A 23,545-nucleotide genomic window follows, 5' to 3' on the forward strand; every position below is an offset into this window, starting at 1 on the left:
CTATGGAAGAAAATACATATAACTTTTTCATTAAAGTCACCATTAAGAAAATAAAAGTCCATTTCGTAAACGTAAAGTCCATTTTGCGAAATGGAGTCCATTTCGCACTCTATCCCTACCCGGCTAGCCTTTGGTTACCAGACGGTTTGACACTTCCTATTAAAGGCCTGGCACTAAGATATTATAGGCGGGCGAGACACCTGCCAGAAAGGGCTCGACGATTAACCTGTATTTGGTTGGAATAAAATTACTTAATGGTATGAAGGTATTAAATGCATCCGCTGCTATTTTCTATATAAAATTAACAACTTATAACATATTTTTATCAAGATTTCTAGCCTTTCACTTCCTGCGAGACTACCCTTGTCTTGAAGGTATGTCTTTAGGCAATCAAAATATACCAAAAAAATATGGGGTTGACCATAATGCAGTGAAACCATGGTCACGTGACTGAGACACGTGATGAAAACGTTAATATTGCGTAGGTAGACATCAGGAAATACCTACTTTCACTTTCATTTTACAAGGCAGCTTCCAATCATCTTCTGAAGCATATAACGTAGCTTAAAATCATCTGCGGACATTCCTTTTTACAATCAAGCACAAATAAAGCTTATATCTGGCATGAAAATGGCCTTTACTAGGCGGGAAAATTGCACTATATATTGATATGGACAACATTCGAGTGGACCACGGAGGCATATCCGGCTAATTGCCCCCTTCATGCCTATAAGAAATACCAAAGTTTTCAAAATCGTTCTGTTGCAGTCAATTATTGTACGTAAGTCAATTGTCAACAATTTTGCCAACTTTCAGTTTGAAAGAATGGCTACTGTTGGAATTATACCCCATTCAGACAGACAGTCCACACCTGCAAAAAACGTGTCAGGGGCATAGATAATGCCAATTTTTCATTAAATATAGTATCATACGGCCTTACTTATCTTATTTCTATTATTTGTTTGCAAGAAACAGCTAGAAGTACACGAAAAATAATCGATTTCTGTCATTCTTACCTAAAATGGTGACGCTGATGCAAAACTGAGATGTGGGGAACCACCTTAAAAATCAGAATTTTGCCTACTTTCCGAAAAAATCTCAAATTTGCCCAAAATATGCAAATAATATGCCATGTTTGTCTTAAAATGGTGCTTACTGCTCAATTCTGATCAGAAAATACCAGTTTTACATCGGTTGAAGCAATTTTCACGAAGTGCGAATTTTTCATTTTAGGTATGAAGGTATTAAATGCATCCGCTGCTATTTTCTATATAAAATTAACAACTTATAACATATTTTTATCAAGATTTCTAGCCTTTCACTTCCTGCGAGACTACCTTTGTCTTGAAGGTATGTCTTTAGGCAATCAAAATATACCAAAAAAATATGGGGTTGACCATAATGCAGTGAAACCATGGTCACGTGACTGAGACACGTGATGAAAACGTTAATATTGCGTAGGTAGACATCAGGAAATACCTACTTTCACTTTCATTTTACAAGGCAGCTTCCAATCATCTTCTGAAGCATATAACGTAGCTTAAAATCATCTGCGGACATTCCTTTTTACAATCAAGCACAAATAAAGCTTATATCTGGCATGAAAATGGCCTTTACTAGGCGGGAAAATTGCACTATATATTGATATGGACTACATTCGAGTGGATCACGGAGGCATATCCGGCTAATTGCCCCCTTCATGCCTAATTCATAATTTTATCATGACATCACAGTACATTAGGGGTTCTAATTGACCAATCAGAGAGCTGCATTTTCGAGTACCTGCCAGTTTCCACTTGGGTATAATGGAGTATATTTACAATGAACATATAGTGACTTTAGAAATAAATATCACACTATTTTAGTAATCAAATTAAGATTTTTCACTGCACATGCCCCAGATGATGCTCCAAACAACAAAACTTTGAAGTTTCACTGAAATATTATATCGATTTAATACCTTTATTTTAGTTAAAAGTTTGAGATTTTACACAGGGAGTCTATGATAAAGTCCGAGTAAAATGTAATCAATACCCAAGTGAAATTAGTATCATTCCACAATGTTTTGGACATGTTGAAATTATGAATCACAAACCACTGCCATCCAAAAATTACGTTTTGTCCGAACACTATAAAACCTGAATCAGTTGTCAACAAGAACAGTTCCGAACATTTCAGAAACTCAGATCAAGAGCACTACTACCAACCTTTTCGGCGACTCATTTGATTCAGTTTCAAGCTACTTTGATTCAAATAAACGTCTGTATGGTCAAAATATATGATTTTGACCGAAAAATGTACGTCGCGTAGGGGAGAGAACTCTGCTGTGCGCGTGCATTATTAAGGTTATAGGACACTAAATAAACATATGGTATGATGAAACTAAATGTTTCAAAACTTTGCAAGTTAAATTTAACGAAATCTTCTTTTAAATACTATACTTTTCGCTTCTTTGTTGTTTGACAATTTAAAACATGCTCAGTACAAATGTTTTATTTATAAAGAACATTTTTTTAAAGGTGTTGCCTTGTCTTTAATCGTCAGACGTAGTCCAACTTTTGACTTAATTATCACACCGTCAGGGGAGGAATTTTAAAATACATTCACGGATTGGGACTAAGCCAGACCCAGCCTTGTCCCATTAGTACCATTTCTGTGATCTTCCTTATACATTTGTATTTTACCTAACCGCAGAGTTGATTTATTTTGCCTATTTTTGGAACAGCAATATTAATTAACTGCAGGACCAGATCGAACTTAGCGATACATATCCGAGTAGGAGTACGGACTACTCTTTTCCAGATATTGTGATTTATATACATCTTTTAATTAGTTGCATATATAAGAAACAGACTGAAAGATATTCAGCTAAAACCTGAATTTAATTCAGAGATCACTCGATGAAATTTTTTATTAGTTACACTGGAATTTGTTTACTTTATATGATTGTTCAAAATCATGTCTCGTTCATGTAGCAATAATAAACGGACCGCTAATTAGAACATAAAACGGTTAAAAGGAAAGATAAACAAGTATTTAACCATATTAAACATTTAAGATTCAACGATTAATGACAACTAAGACTAAATGCGGCATAGTCAAATTTATATACATGTAAAACATAGCACATATACGAGCAAAAAGGCACAAACCTGCCTATATGAATGAAACACATAAGAAAATGAAAAATGGTATAGGTCAGAGACCACCAATCCAAAAACTTACTAGGAATGAGGTAAGTGTATACCTGGGAATAAGGTAACGTCTGTGCGTTCTGATTGGTCAGTCATGTAAACAAACCCAAGAAGTGACTTTTTTTTTAAATTGATATTTTTTACTGCATTTACAGTATTTTATTATACATTTTGACAAAATTTGCCGCATGACATGTGTATTGAAAAATGTTTTTTTCAAATGAATTTCTCCCGCAATGCCAACGATGTAAACAGGAGGTCATCTCATTCACAAGAACATTACTAAAATAAAGTATCACTATTCATATGTTTTTCGTCCGATATTTTGGTAGAACTAAGTTCTTGAAAAACATGTAATTAGATATACATGTTTCGATTTAAGGAAGTCCGCACACGCCAAAATGTTATAATGTAAGTCTATGGGAAAACAATTGGCAGTCTCTAACCTAGACATAGATCTATATATACAACTTAAAGTTACCTTCCATTGAATTGCAAGCACTAATATCTTTTATAAATTTACGGTTTCAGACTACGCAAATAGCAACTGTTATATCGCTTGTTTACCAAACCTATTTTAAAACGTGAAATTGGAACTATAGTATTTTCGTCGCGATTCGAATACGTCAAAAAATCCCCGAATGTAAACAATCAGCAATGGCGATTCGTGATTTCGGTAAGAAATTTTGACCGTCACATGTATGTTTTGGTTTATGAAGTAATAATTATTTTTCCTCATAATCGTTAATCGTTCCTGTCTCGGTTTCTTACGGCCTGACATCATGACATGCGGCAAGGTTAAATGTGCCGGCTCAATTCATGCAATTGACTATTTTTCGTTTTGTACCATTTGATATTGTTAATTACAAATTTGGTCGTTTGTGTAAAGAAACTTTTTGGATACATAAATTAAAAACCATGTATCCAAAGGGACTCAATGCAAAATTATCATTATGACACGTGACATGTAATTCTCAAATCATTCATTTTATTAGTATCGTTTACAAGTTATTATTCTTTTTTTCTCTTAATTTTCACAGGAACTTTTGTATCATTTTGATCCGATGCTTCTTTAAATTATACGTCACGTTATTGCTGATTTATGTTTTGATATTTAAATTCTTTCTTATTCAAATGTACTAAATGCATATATCAGCTTTAACGTTGCGTCTATTATACTGCTGTCTGTTTCCCGCAATTTTCACGTAACGTACTGTGACGTTATATCCGTTGTTTATAAGGCAGAAAAGATGTCATTGAATAAATATGAAGGTAACGAATCAGTCAAAATAATATTATTAAGAAGATAAAGTGAACAGAAAAAGATGTTCATGTACTAGTAAACTGAGCAAAAACAGCGCTAATTTTTAAGACTTCGATCATTCCTGAAGCAACATGTGAACTGAATCCCGATATCTTAAATAACGAACAGTCATTTGTTAGAATTTATATTGTGGCTAGTGATACAATTATTAAATTTAAAGTATTTTATCCTAATTTGTAAACACAAACACGATTATTCATGTTTGCATAGATGTTGCGTAGAACATAATCATTGTTTCATATATATGCGGTCATGTTTACATGGCTACGCCGTCGCTAACAGAAACCCTCCTGTGACGCCCGTGGTATTTATCACATGATTAGTGAAAACGAAAGTAGGTATACAGCATACACATCAAAAACAGGTAAGATTTGTTGATTTTTGATTTTCTTATATCCATATGGTAGACCTAACAAATGAGGAATTCACATGTCAGAGACATAACTCGTAAATTCTATAAATCTAGTATAATAATAGATCTAATTAGAATCTATTTTTCCCATAATGCATTACAAACTGACATAGAATTAAATCATACAATAGATATGATCTCAACTCAGAACAGTAAATTCACACGTTATTATATACAATGACATTCTTTGGTTAAGGTCATATTCTTGTAACATTTGACTAAATTAATTAATTTGATGAATTGCTACTACTGTATTGGAAAATGTACGCAGTGATACAAAGTTAACCGTTTTCATTGAAGATGTGCGTCCCAGCGTTCTATCTACCCTTTACTTTTTAAAAACTCACCACGACCTAGTGGCCTACTTTTTCCTCCCACGAAAATCATTCTGATAATACTGGTATATAATACAGCTATTCTACAAGATGACAGGTGGACAATTTAGGCCCTCCCTGAATTAATGTGTTTTCACAACTTCATTTGCAAACTTATTCAGTCATTCTATTTTCAGTATAGTTTTATAAACAAAATAATAACTATTTTACACTGCAGAAACAAAGTGTGGTCTAAACTTACCTTAATACATCAAGTACTGTGCATAAGTGCTACATTAATTTAATAATGTATTTAGACATTAATTAAACACATTGTCTTGGCCTTATATAGGCCACGGTCAGTTTGTAACTAGATACTTGTTATTTATCCTTTTCTTCATGCAAAGCATGTATAATTACCATCATGGAAATACAAAAGAATACAGTTATTTTTGGCGCGTCTTTAACCCTTTCCGGTGACGTAGACACTTTGCAAAGTCCATTTAACAGCACGTGTAAAGAATTAAGTCGAAACAAGGGCACCGAATAGTTAGCCAAAGAGTATGAATTTGCACACATTCATGTACTCTATAATTATAATATTGAAATGCTTGTTTTATTGAATTTGACAGCTAAGAACATTTGGCGACTTTCCAACTTCTTATGGTAGGGGAAGAACCCAGGTCCACCGCCACCCCCGACCCCCAGACTTACACATGGGCAGGAGATATGTTACAGTGTGGGACTAAATGTTACATAATTGGCTATCACTACTGATAGATTTACCATAATATATAAAATCTTTTCGTTATTTATAAGAAGATATATATCTATTGCTTTTAGGCCATGCCTAAGAAAAAGAAGGTCAAAGAGCTTCAGCCAAAGAGGAACCTACCGGTGTCTGGAAATGCTAACACGGCGGAGATGGTCCCGGAGTTGGATGAGAAATCATTACAGAAAACGAAGGAGGAAATGATAAAGGAACAGCCCGAGTTAAAGCATTTGTTTGGATACATGGAAAAGATTACGAGAGAAAGTACTGCACAAGCACAAAATTCGTCTATAGTTTTTAGGAATAAAAGAGGTAAATTAAAAGGCAGTTATAATTACTAATCTCGAGCAGCACCAAATTGTTCAAACAAGTTTGATTTTCATACTTTAATACAAGGAAATAATCTGTAAGCGCTTAAGGTGAGCTATTCATGTGTCCGTCTTCCGTCTTATGTGTGGTATGTCGTTGTCAGCAATTTTACTTTCAATACCATAGAGGTAATTAATTACTTTGGGTAATTTGAGATGAAAACTAGAACCCTAGATCAAATCATGCCTATACTTTGTTAACGTTCTAAAGGCCTCATTTTCTTATTCGTATAGATAAAACTTTGTAAGAATGTGTGTCTCTTCAAATCTAAATTAAGCTGGATTCTGGGTTAGATGACTAAGCATGCATATGAAAACCTTGTTAATACTGTTAGGGGCACATTTTCTGCCTGATCTTAAAACTTTATCAGAATGCTTATCTCGAAGAAGTTTTAGTCAACTTGAAGATAGAAAATGTCTTATCTTTATTCAAAAACAAGGTCACTAAGTAAAATCATGGAAAAACCATTATTGAGACTCAAGGAGCCACGTCGTCTAACTGATCTTCGTGGGACATGGTTAGAATGTTAGTCTGCATAACGTCAAGAATAAGTTATTACTGGGTTTACTTAAGTCTAAAATATGCCAGTAGATTAAATTTTTGAAAAAATACTAGTCTACCGCCTTTCATGAAGCCTGTTCAGAATCTTTTTTTCCCAATGAAATCTAATTCAAGTTATTGTTGTTATTCTATGGTAAAAATGGGTCACCATTTCATATGAAAATTTGTTAAAGCTTTAAAATCTACATTTTCTACACGATTTAAAAAAAAACAACAAATTTGTAACGATTTCAGTCTCTGTAAGATGTAAAAGGTCAACACTTGGCCACTTGGTCAATTTATTGGATATCCTTTTATACATACTAGAGATCGCATTTTATATCAGATCGTCATGAGCTTTTTCTCTAAAAAATCTAGGTGGATTCCAAACCTCGGTCGGACACATTTTAAAACTAGGTCACTTGGTCAGATCATTGAAAAGCTTGATTAATTTTCTACTTTAACAGCATACAACTTAATCAGAATGTCTAGTATAATAAAATCTTAAATCAAATCAGATACTAGGCTATCAGGGGTAAAAGCAAGGTCATGTGAGAGATTAAAATTCTTGGCCTTCGAGGCTGTCTTGTATATTTTGAGTATCATTCCTGTAAACATACATCTGTAATTATGAAGATTTATACTTTTGGTTCGCATCACCTTTCATTCTATAACAAAAACAAACTTGTGTTATAAGAATTAAATATATCTGGAAGCATTTGATGGACTAAGATAATTTTTTTCAGGAAAAGTAACTCCAGAACTCCTTATGCAGTTTCCAGACTCGCCTACTGCTAAACAAACCATGGTTGCTCTGAACCACTACATATTTGCCTGTAACATTCTATGGAGTTACACTAAGCCAAGAGTCCTAGTACAATCCGACTGCGATTTCCTCGAGCCAGGACTTCATCACTACATGGAGGGGTATATGATTGCCATGTATATGAGTCAGCAATTTCCCCCGCCTCCTACAATAGAAATTTTGGTAGAGGACTATCTGCGCTTAAGGCCGAATGATTCACTTGTCGAATATTTTCACGTTTCTATTATAGTGGCTATGCGCGCGAGCACAAAATCAGATTTTGAAAGTTGTAAGGAAATGATTCGAGCGCGTGAAATGTTTGTTCATAAATTGTTTCCATACAAAAATGTGGAGACCGTAAAACGCATTCTGATAGATTCATATTACAATTTAGGAGCAAAATATACGTCTACAGATCAAGATGAGCGTGCTTTAGACGCGTTTGAGAAATGCTATGCTTTAGATGAGACTAACATTGGTGCTTTGTACAGTGTTGCTTTTCACTATAAGGAGAAAGACCCCGAGAAGGCAATAAAGCTGTGTGAAAAATACTTAGGAATGGCCCCGAAATGCGACGAAAAATATCCCAACATACATTATGTGATGGGCTATATTTATGCAATACAATTCAAAAATATTGATCTTGCGAAAAAGTACTACGATCTTGGCATGGAGGCAGAGAATTACAGGCTTCCGTTTAACCCGCCTACGGATTTTGGTCCAAAGACGTTTCTAGAATCCATAGTTCCTCTCGCAGGAGTTAAAAGGAACGAGCTTAAGAACGCTTTGGAAGACATTGACTTGGATTAAACTTGCAGTAATTGTACAAAAAACTGTTTGTTATCCCGTAAAGGATACTCTAAGGGGTGAATTGACATTTTTAGACATTTTTTTTTATTTCATATAAATTCACCATACTTTCCTCTATCAGATATGCCAAAAATGAACTTAAAAGTTCAAATATAAAACCTTTATTTGATGAATTTCCAGGATTTACAGTAAAAGTTTGACATGTATTTACAATAGCACCCTTCTGAAAAGAAATTTAGCCATGGTATTTCTTGTTGTTTGATTGCTTAACGCCGTTTTTCAACAGTACTAGTATTACAGTTATGTAACGGAGGGGAGTTAACCTAACCAGTGTTCCTGGATTCTGTACCAGTACAAGCCTTTTCCCCGCAAGTAACTGCCAACTGCCCCACATGAATCAGAGGGGGAGGACGAATGATTTCAGACACGATGTCTTTTATCAAATCGTCACGGAAAACATACACCTCGCCCAGGGCTCGAACTCACGACCCTGCGAGCCATAGTTCTGCGCTGTCCCTACTGAGCTAAGCGGGCGGGTCATGGCATTTCTTGACCACCAGTTCTTGAATATCAATAATTATAATGCGGTCATCTAAGGCTCTAGAGGGAACGTTAATGGGAATTATATTGCTTTGATATACTAGTACCCGAGATTATATGGTAACGAATTTTGACTGACTGTCTTGGTGGAGAGGACAAATAGTTTGTGAATAAGTATTACTAATGTTGAAGCTGTCGATCTATTAATACATTGAATGGAACATTGAGGAAAATAAGGGAAGTTCATGCTTTGATGAAGGTAGAGCCTAAGGATTTAGTACATAAAATACATTTTCTTCCTTTTCTCAGAATAGAAATTCACAACTTGGTGAAGTGTTTGAAGTGATCCAATGCCTTTAGTTATGAAAGAAATTGCATAAAAATTGGCCGTCTGTTCTTTTGTAGGGTTTCTATAAAAGTGTATCACAACATTTTAAATGAACCCATTCTTGAATTATTTCACTTTTAATTCATTGGGGAAGAAAAGAAACACCCCACAATAATTGATTTGTATATATCATTTTGTTCTGGCAATTTAGGGACACTTTGTGACACACTTCTGTAGTTTATTGGCCTGCCAAATATTGGCTCTTTTAAAATACTGATAGCCTAGAGTGTTGAATCTGTTTGAAGATAACAGTAGAGTTTTACATATTTTGGTATTTTAAAGGAATCCTGATGATATAAGATGTTATTAAAATAGCACCATAGTATAGTACAATCTTTCTCCTTCATTTTGGTGTGCTACACATCATGTTATGTCTTCAGATGTGGAGAAAAATCATGTTAAGTAGGTCACCCCTCCACCCCTTAGAGTGTCCTTAAAAGACCCATATTGCTTCTCGACGTTAAATTTGTTAAAAATTGAACTTTAAGTCATTCGTGTGACCTTTTGTCTGATGTATTAGACTTATATATCACGACCATGTGAAAATTATCCCGAGCAAGCCCGGATCCAGAAACATAGCGCCGAGAGTGGGTAGGTACGGGGGGTTATTTCTGGCCATGTTAGAGGGTCAGGGGGGTCTCACCCCTGGAAATTTTGAAATATAGGTATGAAATGGTGGCCTCAAGTGCGTTTCTGGCTCTACATTTTAAGAAAATATTATAATATTATTCCTCCACCAAAATAATTGGGTGCATCTTTGATAAGTATAGGTCACTTCTCAGCCAACTGGGAGTGGGGGAGGGCGGGGGGAGTGGAGGGGCACGAGCCCCTTCGGCCCGCCCCTGGATCCGGGCCTGCCGAATGGTTAGATATCCAAAAAACTGCATGATGAGCTGTGGTGTAGCAAACCATAAGCAAAAAATAGAGCTTTTTTTTTCATGTTTACATATTCATAAAAATATGTTTGAAGTGAAGATACAGAGTTGAAAATATTTCAGTGAGCTATTTTATCATGCTATTCTTGGCGTTATTTTGTTTGCTTTCCGTAGACAAAACCAATTTGTATTTTAGAACTTGTAGCAAACATAATTTTATAGGGGATAGTCTAGAACTATATTGTTCTTTCTTACTTTGTCAATCTGTACTCAGAATAATTAAATGTGTGGTTTTATTAAATGAACGTAACATAATTATGTATTGAGAGGCCGTATGTTTTGAAGAATTTGCGCCTAGATTATACTATTAGTAAGTTCTGTTTTGATCACCTGCGCCTTTGTACGTGTTTCTTTTACATTTTTCTTATAAATGCATTAGATACACCCTATATATAAACAACATAGCAGTCTTCAAGAATTTCGCCAAGAGTGTCTATGACCTCAAAATCTCTCCTAAGTTTGATGATAACACCAGAACTATGGTTCCAACCTGCGTCGGGTTTCGTCATTTCGTCGCCTGTTTACAAGTTTCTGGTAAACAGAGTAGAACACAACACCTTGCGCAATCCTCATCAATGACAGTCAGGACTTATATTGTCACTAGATCTTCGAAATGTTTGATAATGGGATATGTTGCTCAAATAAAAGTGTTACAGAATAATTTTGGAAAAATCAGCCATTGGTAGTTGTAAAAACTAGTAACTTAGTGTTCTAAACAACTGGATATATAAAATGATATTGAACAGTTAAATCTTAATCGTATGTTAAAATTGTTGTGAAACTCTTATTCATAAAAACATTCACAACAATAACAAATGACTAATGCAAATGCGACTTTCGTTTTTTAAGTTTAGCCTGTGTACTTTCATTTTCTTTACTTACGGGAAAAGCTGATGGTCATTTTCTGTGTTGTCAAAAATATATGTATTCATGGCGAAATTGTATAAAAATGTGCTGGCCGTCTTAAGTTTATCTAAATTCCCTTTTCTTATTTTGTAATCTCTTGTTTTTCATGGATTACCAAAACCTATTTTTAAAACGTGAAATTGGAAGTATAGTATCTTCGTCGCGATTCACATACGTCAAAAAATCCCCGAATGCAAACAGTAACTTGTATGTTTTGGTTTACAAAGTAATAATCATTTTTCCACATAATCGTCTCGGTTTACATCCGGCAATAGATATATGTGCATGCGCCAAGGTTAACTGTGCCGTGCCGTGAACGGCGGCTAGTGGTTTAAATTGGTGGTATTCCGATCGAAATCTTCGAAAGTAGGCCTATATTAAAATTATAATTATTTGACCACATGCAGTTCTTTTCTGTAACGTAATTTTAATAATTGTTCTGTGGAAAATAACTTTAAAGATATGCTTAAATATGAAGGTAACAAATCGGTCTAAACTATATGAAAAAATAAAGAGAGCAGAAAAGATGTACATGTACTAATAAATTGTCATGAGCAAAAAGAAAAGGAAAAAAAAAAAACTTGTTCTACAGTCCTTTTTTTAACTAACCGTTTGCGACACCACCCGTCCATGGGTATCATAAACAGGCATCTCTTTCAGCTACGCCCATGGCATTTAGCACATCACGTGATTTTGGGAAAATGAAAGTAGAACAGTTCTGTTTGTTCAGTTGTGGATCGAAAAAAGATTAAGTGTTCGTAGCAGACAAAGGTATGTACATGTTTTATGTCGTAATGACGTACGATATACTTAATGTTTTGCTCGTCTGTGTTCACACATGTCTATCTAACAATATAGATCGATTTCCAAGTATGATAAAGTTCACTTTATTCATTACCGAACATGTAGGTGTAATTAATCTCTATCACTATCTTGGAGGATGTACGCAGGAGACCAGTACTGTCGCATCGACTAAATACAGTCTACTCAATGTCCACACCCAACCGGTCTGTGTAGCTGTAATCTCTGTTCCTGTAGCCAGTGTGATAAATCAAAAGTATCAGATTATCATTTATTGTTGATGAGTGAATACAGAATCAGAAACACATTTATTTACATGAGTTTACAGCAAATTTATTAATGTGTCTAGGTGATAGTAAATGATATTCATGAACAAGATTAATGTTTGTCCATACAGTTTCTTTAACAAATACAAAATTTCACGGATTTATATAGCTACGCAATAATGCATGAATGAAGAAAAACAAATACAAATATTAATACACAATATCTATTTTTTAATACCAATAACATGGTAATAAGATAAGCATATAGAGATTATTCCTTTGCCAATATAGTTGGGTGCAACTTTGATGAGGATAGGTCACTTCTTAATCAACTGGAGGGGCGGTTGCGGGGGGTGGGGGAGGGGGAGGCGCAGCCCTGATCCCGGCCCTGGATCCGGGCCTACCTGCTTATTATACAACTGATTATTTTAAAAACATATTTCATCTTCTTGGTCACTGTTTACATGTGTACATTTAGATACAATTTCTGAATGGTCACCTATCATATATGTATAGGATTACAGTTTTATAATAACACTTTGTAATATCATGTTATTTTTATTCCAACGTTTTGGCATTTGTATACATTTCATGATATTTAACCGAAAGTTTGAGGACTTAAGTAATCATTTCTGTACCGAACATAACCAAATGCTCAGTAATTTTCTGATGATAAATGGTCCATAATGCATTACATTCCAACTTGAAATATCAGCTGTTGTAATGATGTAAAACAATTTCCTATAACTTGATAAAGTACTTCGAGCACTCACGTAATACTAGACTAGCTCCTGGACTATGATATATTTTTTTAAACATTTTTATGATTTGATGTAGTGAACTGAACCAGTCTATATCCTATGTCCAATATCAGTCCTCTTAGAAAATCTCTAGAATAGACTGACTTTTGTCTCTAAAAAAAAAAAAAGATCATAGAAATATCTTAATTATCAGTCTAGTGGCTAGTATAACGTAATACGTACAAATTGAAAATGCATTCCATAACTGAAATGTTTTCTTTTCTTTTTTTTTAACTTTAGAGCGACAATATAGTAGTTTCGTTTAATATTCTAACACGATCCGATTCATTTTCCCATTAAACAAAGAAGGTTGAAAACAGTGAATTATCATACAACAATTCACTGTTCTGACGTCACAATTATTACGTCATAGCGTTAAACGGCATAACGTCGCGCTGGAAAAGAAACCATTGAAAACGGGCAAATATTTAATGAATGCCGTCAAGGATGTACTTTAAAAGTCCTTGGTAACATGTTAGAATCGAAATAATATATCTCATTTAGTGATTTGCTCTTGAGTAAAATCATTGTTTGTCGTTCAGATGCGTATTATTATATCACTCGGGCTGCGCCCTGGTGATATAATTCCTTCTTATCTGAACTCCAAACAAATGATTTATTCAGTTTGTCGCTATGACGTAATAATTGTGACGTCAGAAAAATGAATTGTAGTATAATAACACACAGTTTTCAGCCTTCTTTGTTTAATCGGAAAATAAATCATGTCGTATTAGAATAAAAGTTTTATTACGTGACGTCAGTAAACAATTTCTAAGTATTGTTTTCTCAAGCTTTAACTTTACCCTAACAAACTATACTGAACTATATCTTTGTATATGTTCCGGCTATTTTTGTTAAACATTTATTACTCCAGGTCATGCCTAAGAAAAAGAAATCACAAGAGCTACAGCGAAGGATGAATCCGCCCTTACAGAGCAGTGTCGATACGGAGGACATAGAGCCCGAGATGGACGAGGAAACACTGCAGAAAATGAAGGAGAAAATGTTGAGGGAACACCCCGAATTCAAGAAAGTGTTTCAGCACTTGGAAAAGTCTGGCAAAGATAGAACTGAACAGGCGCAAAATTCTTCTGTCGTGTTTACAAATAAGAGAGGTATGACTTCACAGACGTTATGTTAAGTAAGCATTTTGCTCTGTACAAAGTTGCCCGTTCTGGTTTTTGTTTTTGTGGTATACATGAAGTCTTCTTTAAATATGTGACAATTTGTATATAACCTTTGGACTGCCAGTGGTAATTGCGCATACTCCACCGCCAATAGTGATCTATTTTGTATGATAAAGTTTAATGAAGACCCGCCAACGGGTTACTTAATTAACATTTGTTTTGCGGGATCATGAACTTTAAAACAGTTGGTCAATTACTATACAGTTAATAAAGAGATCCTTACGAAAAATGATGCATGCACCATCACTCTATAGTGATTTATGTTTGTGTTAAATTTCATGAAAATCCATCTATTTTACGTGAAGATTAATGAGTTGTAAAACATTGAAAGGGCAAAAATTCTGAAGTTACTTACGCTATAGTGATGTATTTGTGTAAAGTTTCATAAAGATCCATCAAGCACCTACTTTTTTTATCAAATCAAGGGAAAAGCCCTGCTTTTACTGAGCCAAGGGGATAATGCTATATATCAGCAAAGACCATTTGCAAATTAATAACTTTGTGATGTTTGGTGATTTTAGCTAAAATATTTATACATATGCTGTACCTCGCAATCTGTTATACGTTTCAAGATTGAGGTTTGGTCTGAACCCAAACCTTCCCTAGATAAAAATTATTACGTTCGAAAGGCAAAATGTCGTACCTGCTGTTAACGATCAATCTGTTATACTTACTAGGAAGTGTAACTGAATTTCGGCATTACGCAGAAATAATGTTATAATTTATTTAATATTTCGGAAACAAAGAGGTATCCTAAAGATTTATTTTTTGTAGGAACTGTTACTGAAGAGCTTCTGATGCAATATCCGAATTCGCCCACAGCTAAACAAACCATGATTGCACTGAACCACTATCAGTTCGCCTTTTGCGTTTTATGGAGTTACACTAAGCCAAGAGTCCTAGTACAATCCGACTGCGATTCCATCCAGCCAGGACTTCATCACTACATGGAGGGGTATATGATTGCCATGTATATGAGTCAGCAGTTTCCCCTGCCCCCGACAATAGAAACCTTGGTGGAGGACTACCTACGCTTAAGGCCGAATGACTCACTTGTCGAATATTTTCACGTGACAATCGTTGTCGACATGCAAACGAAAAAGAAATCAGATTATGAAAGTTGTAAAGATATTATTCGAGCACACGAAATATTTGTGCATAAAATATTTCCTTTCAAAAATGTGGACACTGAAAAACGCATTCTGATAGATTCATATTACTTGTTAGGAGCTAAATACACGTCAACAGATCAAGATGTGCGTGCTTTAGACGCATTTGAGAAATGCTATGCTTTAGATGAGACAAATATTGGTGCTTTGTACAGCGTTGCTTTTCATTACATGACAAAAGACCCCGAAAAGGCATTGAAACTGTGTAACAAATACTTAGACATGGCTCCGAAATGTGACGAAAAGTATCCCAACGTACACTACGTGATGGGATTTATCTATGCAACACATATGAAAAATATTGAGCTTGCGAAAAAGTATTACTATCTAGGACAGAAGGCGGAAACTTTAAGGCTTCCTTTTAACCCACCTACAGATTTCAGTATCAAATACTTCCTTGAATCATTAATTCCGCTTGCAGGAACCAAACGGAGGCAGCTTGAGAACGCTTTGGAACACATTGACCTTGATTAAGCTATTTCTGAATACAAACAGTTCATTGTCACCTAAAACAGATTCATCTTACAGCCTGACGTTGTAACAAATTCTCATGGGTAAATGTCGGTTTAGTTTAAAGGAAAACATTTGAATTTAACAAATCGTAAAAATCAGCATTTTGTAAAATTGAAATTTGAAAAATAAACATGGACCTGTCTCTGATCTAATGCTCCGGGGTTTAATAATGCAGAAATAATGAATAAATTGCCACAGAAACGCATCAAAACACTGTTGCCATAAAATGACGTCATTGACGTCATGACGTTACGTGTTGATTACCGCGCAAAAATAACAGCTTTTATTTTGAAAGTACGTAATTATGTGCATTTTTTATTTGAACTATTTTTAAGCAGCCATTATTTGCTGAAATATTTTTTACGAGTCTTTCGCTCTGAATAATTATCAATAGTTTGCTTCTTTTATGTAGTTATATTGAAATGTTAGGCGGAATGTAGGAAAATTGATGATGGTAACTGATGTTATTGAAAATATAGTTGGATGGAAGATTACTTATTACGTCCATTTTCAATTAGAAATGGGCAGTTTGATTTGTTATACCTATTTTTCAGTTTCCGTTGATAATTTGTTACTTATATATCAAAACTAAGTTCTAATATTTTTCAAATTTCAGTAGAAAATTATTTTTTTTTAAATTAAAATGATGTTACTATGGGAACGAAGCCCGTGACCTATAATGTAAAATTTAAAAGCGTTGACACTTTATGTAAGAAATAAAGATGTTTTAAAGCTACATTAACAAGAAAGATAATTTTAATTTATATCTTTTATAAGTAATCGCAATAAAAAGCAAGATAAAAGCCTTTTAAACATCTCTGTTGCCATGTTTACTTTAAACTTTAAGAAAAATAGGGTACCATGTAAAGTGCTTGGTATTTTGCTAATAATATTACCCAAATATTCCATGTTGGTCATTAACAGAATGACACTGAAGCCGACGAAAACCCGTTTTCATACATAGTTGTTTAAAATGAGAGAAAATGCTTTACCATGGAAATACGAGCCTCGCGACATATACATTTTAAGCTTATTTTAGCAAGCTAATGCGCATACTAGTAAAATTATCAATTATGAAGGCTTCTACGGATAACAATGAAACCACAATACAATTGAAAGTGTTAAATATCCGTATTTTCCTTTTCCTTTTAATATAAAATATCTTTGGAGGGTCATGTACTTCAAACCTGGATAAAAATTTTACTTGAAGGGATAGGGATAAATCAAATTGAGATTGTAGCAGTTAAAACATTGAATTACACGAAATAAATTTGCTGCGGTTCATCTAATTTGAATTTACCCTGGTAACAAGGTAACCTACCTCCTTAAAAATGTACGCTGTCAACCACAAGGATTGTTGGTTCAAAGTCCAACTTTTTAAATTTTATTTCACAGATAATGTGTCGGTGTAGCTGTTCATATATCAATTTGATCATACGTTCTAATGTACTCTGCTAACTTGCAGACAGCCTTTTGATGATGCATATCTAAGCACTCTGTATCCTTCCATTAACAAGTTCTTTTACTCACATTTTGTAGTAATGAGTGTAATGTAGTGTTGAGAAGGCGTACAGTTTTCACTACATCTGAACTCTATATTGATTTTCAACATCTTTTAATTTCGTTTACAAGGGAGAATTAAAATACAAAAGACAGATTTATAGTTAATTTCGAGATATCCTTTAATCACGATCATAGTCAGCTAAATGAATTCCAATTAAATATAGCTTCAAATAGTATATGAGCCGCGCCATGAGAAAACCAACATAGTGCGTTTGCGACCAGCATGGATCAAGTCTGGTCAGGATTCATGCTGTTCGCTTTCAAAGCCTATTGCAATTAGAGAAACCGTTAGCGAACAGCATGGATCCTGACTAGACTGCGCGGATGCTCTGATCTTCAACATTATAGAAGCCTTTTAATAAAACAAATATTTTCCCGCCAACATGAAATTCATGAAGTTTAGAATATAGATCACAAAAAAGCATGAGCAAATCATGTACATAATAAAAACATTTAGGGGCATACACTACATAGAAACAGGAGCAATATGATACAATAAACGTGGAACAATGACAATAATGCACACGGATTTTTATGTTGATATACTAGAAGCACTGTCGATTAGACAGAGTATAAGTATAAATGTCCTTTCAAACATAATTCGCAGTTCGCAACAGTGAGGTACTCATTTAAAGAGCTTGAGAAATTGTGCACGTTTGTTTCGACCTAAGATAGCATGTTGAATATAATTATCTTGTTAAAACATACTTACTTTAAATCCATCCAGTATCTTATGTTTACTAAATCTGAACCTGCTATTTGTTTTTCTGAAGAGATATCACATTAGTAAAACACTAGTGTAACAAAAACAAAAAAAAACCCGATATCACCGATATTAAAATTGAAAACCCACATACCGATAAACAAACAAAAAAAATGAAAATGTCTCAAGCTCGGTTTGATTAAGACTCTCCATGGATGATTACACGCAAGTCCTGATATTTGAAGTGCAGCGCTCTACCACTACCCCACTATGTTTCCCGTAGGACTATTTTCTATGCTTTAGGTTATCATTTACGAAAGCAAATAGTTTCTTTTTTTTCGTACAACATCTTATGACATATTCTTTCTCACTAGTAGCAATTGTAAGCGCATAAGCAGCAATTCAAATAACGATTATAGATATCTGCAAACATGGCATATAATAAACATATTACATAAACTAATTAAGGTAAATCAAATAGTTAACAAATAGTCGTGTTAGTGTCAGTTTAGTCCGCTAAAATATTTCAATTTGATTTTTATGCAGCCATTGCTTTGAAAATATAGCTGAATGGTTGCTTTTCTTTTTTTGACTGAAACGCCAGGTATTTCCTGTTTACTGTGTGAACTCAAATGTAAAAATCTGTATGAAATTTTATCGCACGAAATGCATTATAAACAGTAAAGAATATGAAAAAGGATTTTGCCTCCGAGATATATAATCAATAACCTTGAGTACTGTCAGCAGATATCAACATAAACCTAAAACCAAATGTAAACATAACTGTACAATTATAAGTATTTTCATTCCACAATTATATACTGCAAATGACGTTGCGTCTTCTTCAATTTCGAGAGATCCTTCTTCACCAGTAGCACGATAGCCCCTAGCAACGACTATAGAGATGATATTTGAGACTTCACCCTTGTTCCCAGCTTCATCTACAGCTTTGATAGCAAAATACGCAGTTTCCGTATAGGCCTTTTCAGCATCGACAACTATCTTCAAAGCTTCTGTTTTGCCTGTCACTTGTGGAATTAATGACACATTTCTCATTTCGAGTTGTTCAGCAGAATCAAACGCATTTCGCAGAGTTTCAAAATCATCCGAAATGCCAAGGATATAACTTGAAGCTGTAATATATAAAAGTCAATATTAAGTGTTATGTTTACATAGGGTCATACACATGCTTTCAGATTGGCAGTTTAGAATAATAATGTCGCAGTTTCCTAAACAACGCAGAACTATTCATAGGACTGAAGAAAGGTTAACTGTATGTATCATTCGATATATGATCCAATATAAGCAGATATTGTAAATAAGGTCGTTTAAAGCACAGTTGCATAAAAGAATACTAAGACCATTATTTATTCAAATCTGCTTCAATAAAAAATAATAATGTCGAATTTGAAAGCGTCAGCGTAGAACCTTTTTCGGATTGAATAAAGTTTATCTGTGTATCATTTGAAATACGGTCCAATATAAACAGGTATTGTAAGTAAGACCGTTTATCTCACAGTTGTATCAAAGAATACTATGACCTGCTATTCATTCAAGTCTACAAAATAGAGCAGAACGAAAACAGACCAAGTAGTAGCAGTCTGACCATTAGAGGTATTATATTCTACAACACTTTTCAAGCAGAACTGTATCAGTCATAGGACTTATTTAACCCATTTGTCGATTATTACACGAAGGAATAGCAACACTTAGTCCGTTTTAGACTTAACGAATAATGAGTTGAAAACAAATGAGACAGTACTATTGAATGTAGCTAGAACATACTACATAGACTGAGATAGACCCTAAACGTTTCAATGATAGAAATACATTAAATAAAGTATAGAAATTGTTTTTCAAGTCCTTGAAATAAACGAAAATGATTTCACAAGAATGTGCAATGTATGATAGTTTTGTTAATATCAATAACAGAAGTTTAAATATTTAATTTAAAGTTGTGATCCGCAAAGAATGACAACTCTTGCCTTGGGCTAGTGCTTAAAAGCAGAGATATCTATTAGCTTACTTCCCTTGCAATTACACAATTGCGTGGAAAATGAAAACGGTTTAAGACACAATATCATACTTTTTTGCACAAACAAAAATATTTAGAATTTATTCATATGTGTTTGATTTATTCCTCAAAGCCATCTTCCTATGATTTTGTCAACTTACTTATGGTAAAAAACTTTTAACCAATCAATAATAAAATGAAATACCAGCAAGTATTTTATAGTACAGAAAATACAATTTTGCTTGTATGAAAATGTCACAATAGAATCACTTTTGTAATACAGAACACCTGTTAGGATTAGTAAAGGTGCAATTATATTGATTTCTATTTCCTACGCCTATACTATAGTAAATGGTTATTTTATTTATACAATATCAAAACAGATTCAAATCTTGCTCAAAACGTGTAACAATTTAGTCAAAACAACCACATTTTATCACACGTTAATGCTCACTATTCAAAAATATGTTTTTGTAGTTCTGGAAAATATTTATCCAACATACCTTGACCGATACTTTTGTCGTTTCCTGTTGCTGTCCATGTTATCGTAAAGTTACGGCTTTCTCCGTGGGATGACGATTCTGTCCGTATATTGTACAGTGATACGTCTGTTATTCTTCCAGGTGCAATAACATCAGATGCCCCATTATCTTCATAACTTGTAACGTATAGCTCCTCTAGAGATTCCACACGTTGAAAAGAACTGTTATAAATTGCAGGCTCATCAACTAAAACCAAACAAATACGTGATTCTACGTTCAAAGCAAACATGTAGATTCACATTTAAAGAGATTTTTTGCTTTCCGTTTTTTTTTGTACAAATGTAAGAAAAGGTTTAAAAAGTATAATTCTGTAACAAACATATATCTTATCACATTACAAATACCACACAGATGTACAGGGACCTCCATGTCCGAGTGGATAAGGTTACTTACATAAAGTCACTTCCACCTGAACAATATGGTCTCAAAATCTCACTTTTAGTGTAGAATTCTTCATACGAATGCTTAAAGAAAATCGTTGGTTCAACCCAAACAAACAGACTACCCGGGGGGATATAGGGCACTCTTATATCATCAATAGCTGGATAAGTCGTCTTGGGTTCTAAATTGTGTCGATACCCCTTTAAACCCGCCTAACAACCAAAACGCATGCACTATGATCACAATGCTGAAGTAGATTTTATCTTTGTCTTCAACTTGTCAAAAATATCAAAGTAAATATGATATATACTGATTATTTACACACTATCAGCCAAAATATACTCGTCAGCATAATATGTGTTTCGTGTGTTATTAAAATATTTTCAAGAAATGACTAACCTTCGTCCGGACTCGAGGCCCCAGTCACACTTTTTAGTATCATTGTTTCTCCCTCACTTCCTTTTACATTTACTTTCACTTTCACTCGGCCAGAATCTACGCAGTTGGGAAATATATACCCTGAGTAGATTCCATCGTTCACAAATGCATCAGGATCTAAAAGATTCAAATCCGGTTTTAGTATTTACAAATGACTCGTGCTAATTGTTAATTTGTTTCACATCAGTTGAAGATACTTGCATTGGTTTAATCTTATTGCGTAAACCATAGGGTTTTAATTAATTGACTGATTAATCCGGAAATTGTCTTATGAGAAAACCATATTATACTGATTAGTAAAAACCTGATACACAGATAAAGCCGACACTTCGTACAATAATTTTCAAGCGCATTATCAGCTAAGAACAAAGAAACTTGACAACAACTAATCATATCAGCTTGTTTAATTTATGCTTACATTTTATTTGTCAAAATATTTCGAAGATTCCGCTTGCTTTGTTCATTTGGTTAGCTGTCTTATGAAAAATGACGAAGAAAATGTGCTTTCAGTTTGCCTAGTATCCAGCTGACAAAAAAACTTAAATTAACAGATCTGTTCTAATTTATGGGAAATTGTTGAACTTTTAGAAGCAACTAAATAACCATTTGAAGATTTTTCCTTCTGCTACAATAAGCCACCAATAAACGTTATCATATCCCATGTTAAGGTACTTCCCCGGTTACAAATGGAACCGTTTTAACAATATATGACAATTGCTTTTAACACAATTTACCGTCTGTTACAAGGACAAAAGTTTCCCATATAAGGCCACATGATATGCTCTTATATATAGTTTAACTTAACAAAAACCATAGGTACCGTTTTAGAAAAACAACCGGTCTTGCATTTCACTTAGGACCTGGAACGTCAATGCTGTATGCGCTATAGTCACATCATCTTTTAAAATATCAATTATGTAGCTTTACCTTACAGCCTTATAGTAATACAAATCTCACCAACACCGTCGTCCTTTAGATGAACATCACACGATTTATTGCCTGTCTCCACACGAGCAGAAACTGTCGCATTCAGAATTGGACGATAACCTCTCGTCACATCGGCAAATATTATAGGTAGTTCGCCAGAAGAGAAGTCAACTTCATTAGCTGACAACATAGTCGTCACTTTTATTATATCGTTGCTCGTTATCACTGACTTCGCATGATACTCAACAGTTTTGGGAGTCGTGTCTGTTGTTATTGTCATCTCGTATTCTCCAGCCTGTTCAATTAAACGATATAAATGCCGACTTTACAAGAGAAACGTTCATCGTAAAATAAAACATACAGTTTATTTTTAACGTAAATAAAATCTTGAAAGTAGATACCTCGGAAAGCATCAAGAACAAGGAAGACTCGGTTTGATTGAGTCTGTTCATGAGCAGTAATAGAAAATGGAACACTGCCCCCCCCCACCCCCACTAACACCGGCACATTAGATATAATGTAAAAATCGTAAAGCTCAGTGCACGTTTGTCAATGGAACTCTCAATAATACGTGTCAGACACGTCAGAGATGTGATGTTTCCTTCCTAAATCTTGTCTTGCCAGCTGAAAATAGCCTAACTATGAGGTCGGCATGCCCTAGTTGTGTTTAAACCCCAAGGTTCTTTTATGTAAATTAGTGACTATTCAAGGGCGGAACTCCTACTTTAACTTGTTTTTTGTTTGTTTCGTTTTATAAGTTTTATACATTATGTGTATTGTCTTGTATGTTGGTGGCGTTGCTTCCTCTTCACTCCCCTTTTATGTATAACCTTTTCACCGCTTTTTTACTTTTCACGTCTTTCCCGTCCCTTCTTCGCCTATTTTCTCCGTTTTCATCTTTCATATAATTGAAATTCACTTGTTGATATATA

The 23,545-nt window shown here is 34.4% G+C and overlaps 4 protein-coding genes across 5 annotated transcripts in view; 2 read left to right on the forward strand and 2 right to left on the reverse strand.

Moving 5' to 3' along the window:
• The window catches only part of LOC123526438 (cyclin-dependent kinase 11B-like), a 44,796-nt gene extending 42,450 nt beyond the window's left edge, over window positions 1-2,346 (reverse strand). Inside the window, exon 1 of the mRNA XM_045305582.2 lies at window positions 2,208-2,346. Within this exon, the coding sequence (XP_045161517.1) occupies window positions 2,208-2,223 (16 nt within the window). The 5' untranslated portion in view covers window positions 2,224-2,346. The remainder of the gene's footprint in view (window positions 1-2,207) is intronic.
• Window positions 2,347-4,432: 2,086 nt separating this feature from the next.
• On the forward strand, window positions 4,433-8,787 carry LOC123526441 (uncharacterized). The gene is made up of 4 exons (XM_053522970.1): window positions 4,433-4,465; window positions 4,782-4,882; window positions 6,088-6,328; window positions 7,672-8,787. The coding sequence occupies exons 3-4, from the start codon at window positions 6,091-6,093 to the stop codon at window positions 8,538-8,540; spliced, it is 1,107 nt and encodes a 368-aa protein (XP_053378945.1). The 5' UTR covers window positions 4,433-4,465; window positions 4,782-4,882; window positions 6,088-6,090; the 3' UTR covers window positions 8,541-8,787.
• Window positions 8,788-11,930: 3,143 nt separating this feature from the next.
• On the forward strand, window positions 11,931-16,162 carry LOC123526439 (uncharacterized). The gene is made up of 3 exons (XM_053522971.1): window positions 11,931-12,080; window positions 14,051-14,291; window positions 15,138-16,162. Exons 2-3 carry the CDS (start codon window positions 14,054-14,056, stop codon window positions 16,004-16,006), a joined length of 1,107 nt encoding a protein of 368 aa, XP_053378946.1. The 5' UTR covers window positions 11,931-12,080; window positions 14,051-14,053; the 3' UTR covers window positions 16,007-16,162.
• A 1,540-nt stretch (window positions 16,163-17,702) lies between these two features.
• The window catches only part of LOC123526443 (calcium-activated chloride channel regulator 1-like), a 40,346-nt gene continuing 34,503 nt past the window's right edge, over window positions 17,703-23,545 (reverse strand). For both annotated transcript variants that reach the window (XM_053522972.1, XM_045305589.2), the window contains 4 exons: window positions 22,644-22,908; window positions 21,648-21,803; window positions 20,829-21,053; window positions 17,703-19,444 (listed from right to left, as the gene is read on the reverse strand). In XM_053522972.1, the coding sequence (XP_053378947.1) occupies window positions 19,062-19,444; window positions 20,829-21,053; window positions 21,648-21,803; window positions 22,644-22,908 (1,029 nt within the window). In that variant the 3' untranslated portion in view covers window positions 17,703-19,061. The remainder of the gene's footprint in view (window positions 19,445-20,828; window positions 21,054-21,647; window positions 21,804-22,643; window positions 22,909-23,545) is intronic.

This window comes from Mercenaria mercenaria, chromosome 14, assembly GCF_021730395.1.
Source record: "Mercenaria mercenaria strain notata chromosome 14, MADL_Memer_1, whole genome shotgun sequence".
NCBI classification, from domain to species: domain Eukaryota; kingdom Metazoa; phylum Mollusca; class Bivalvia; order Venerida; family Veneridae; genus Mercenaria; species Mercenaria mercenaria.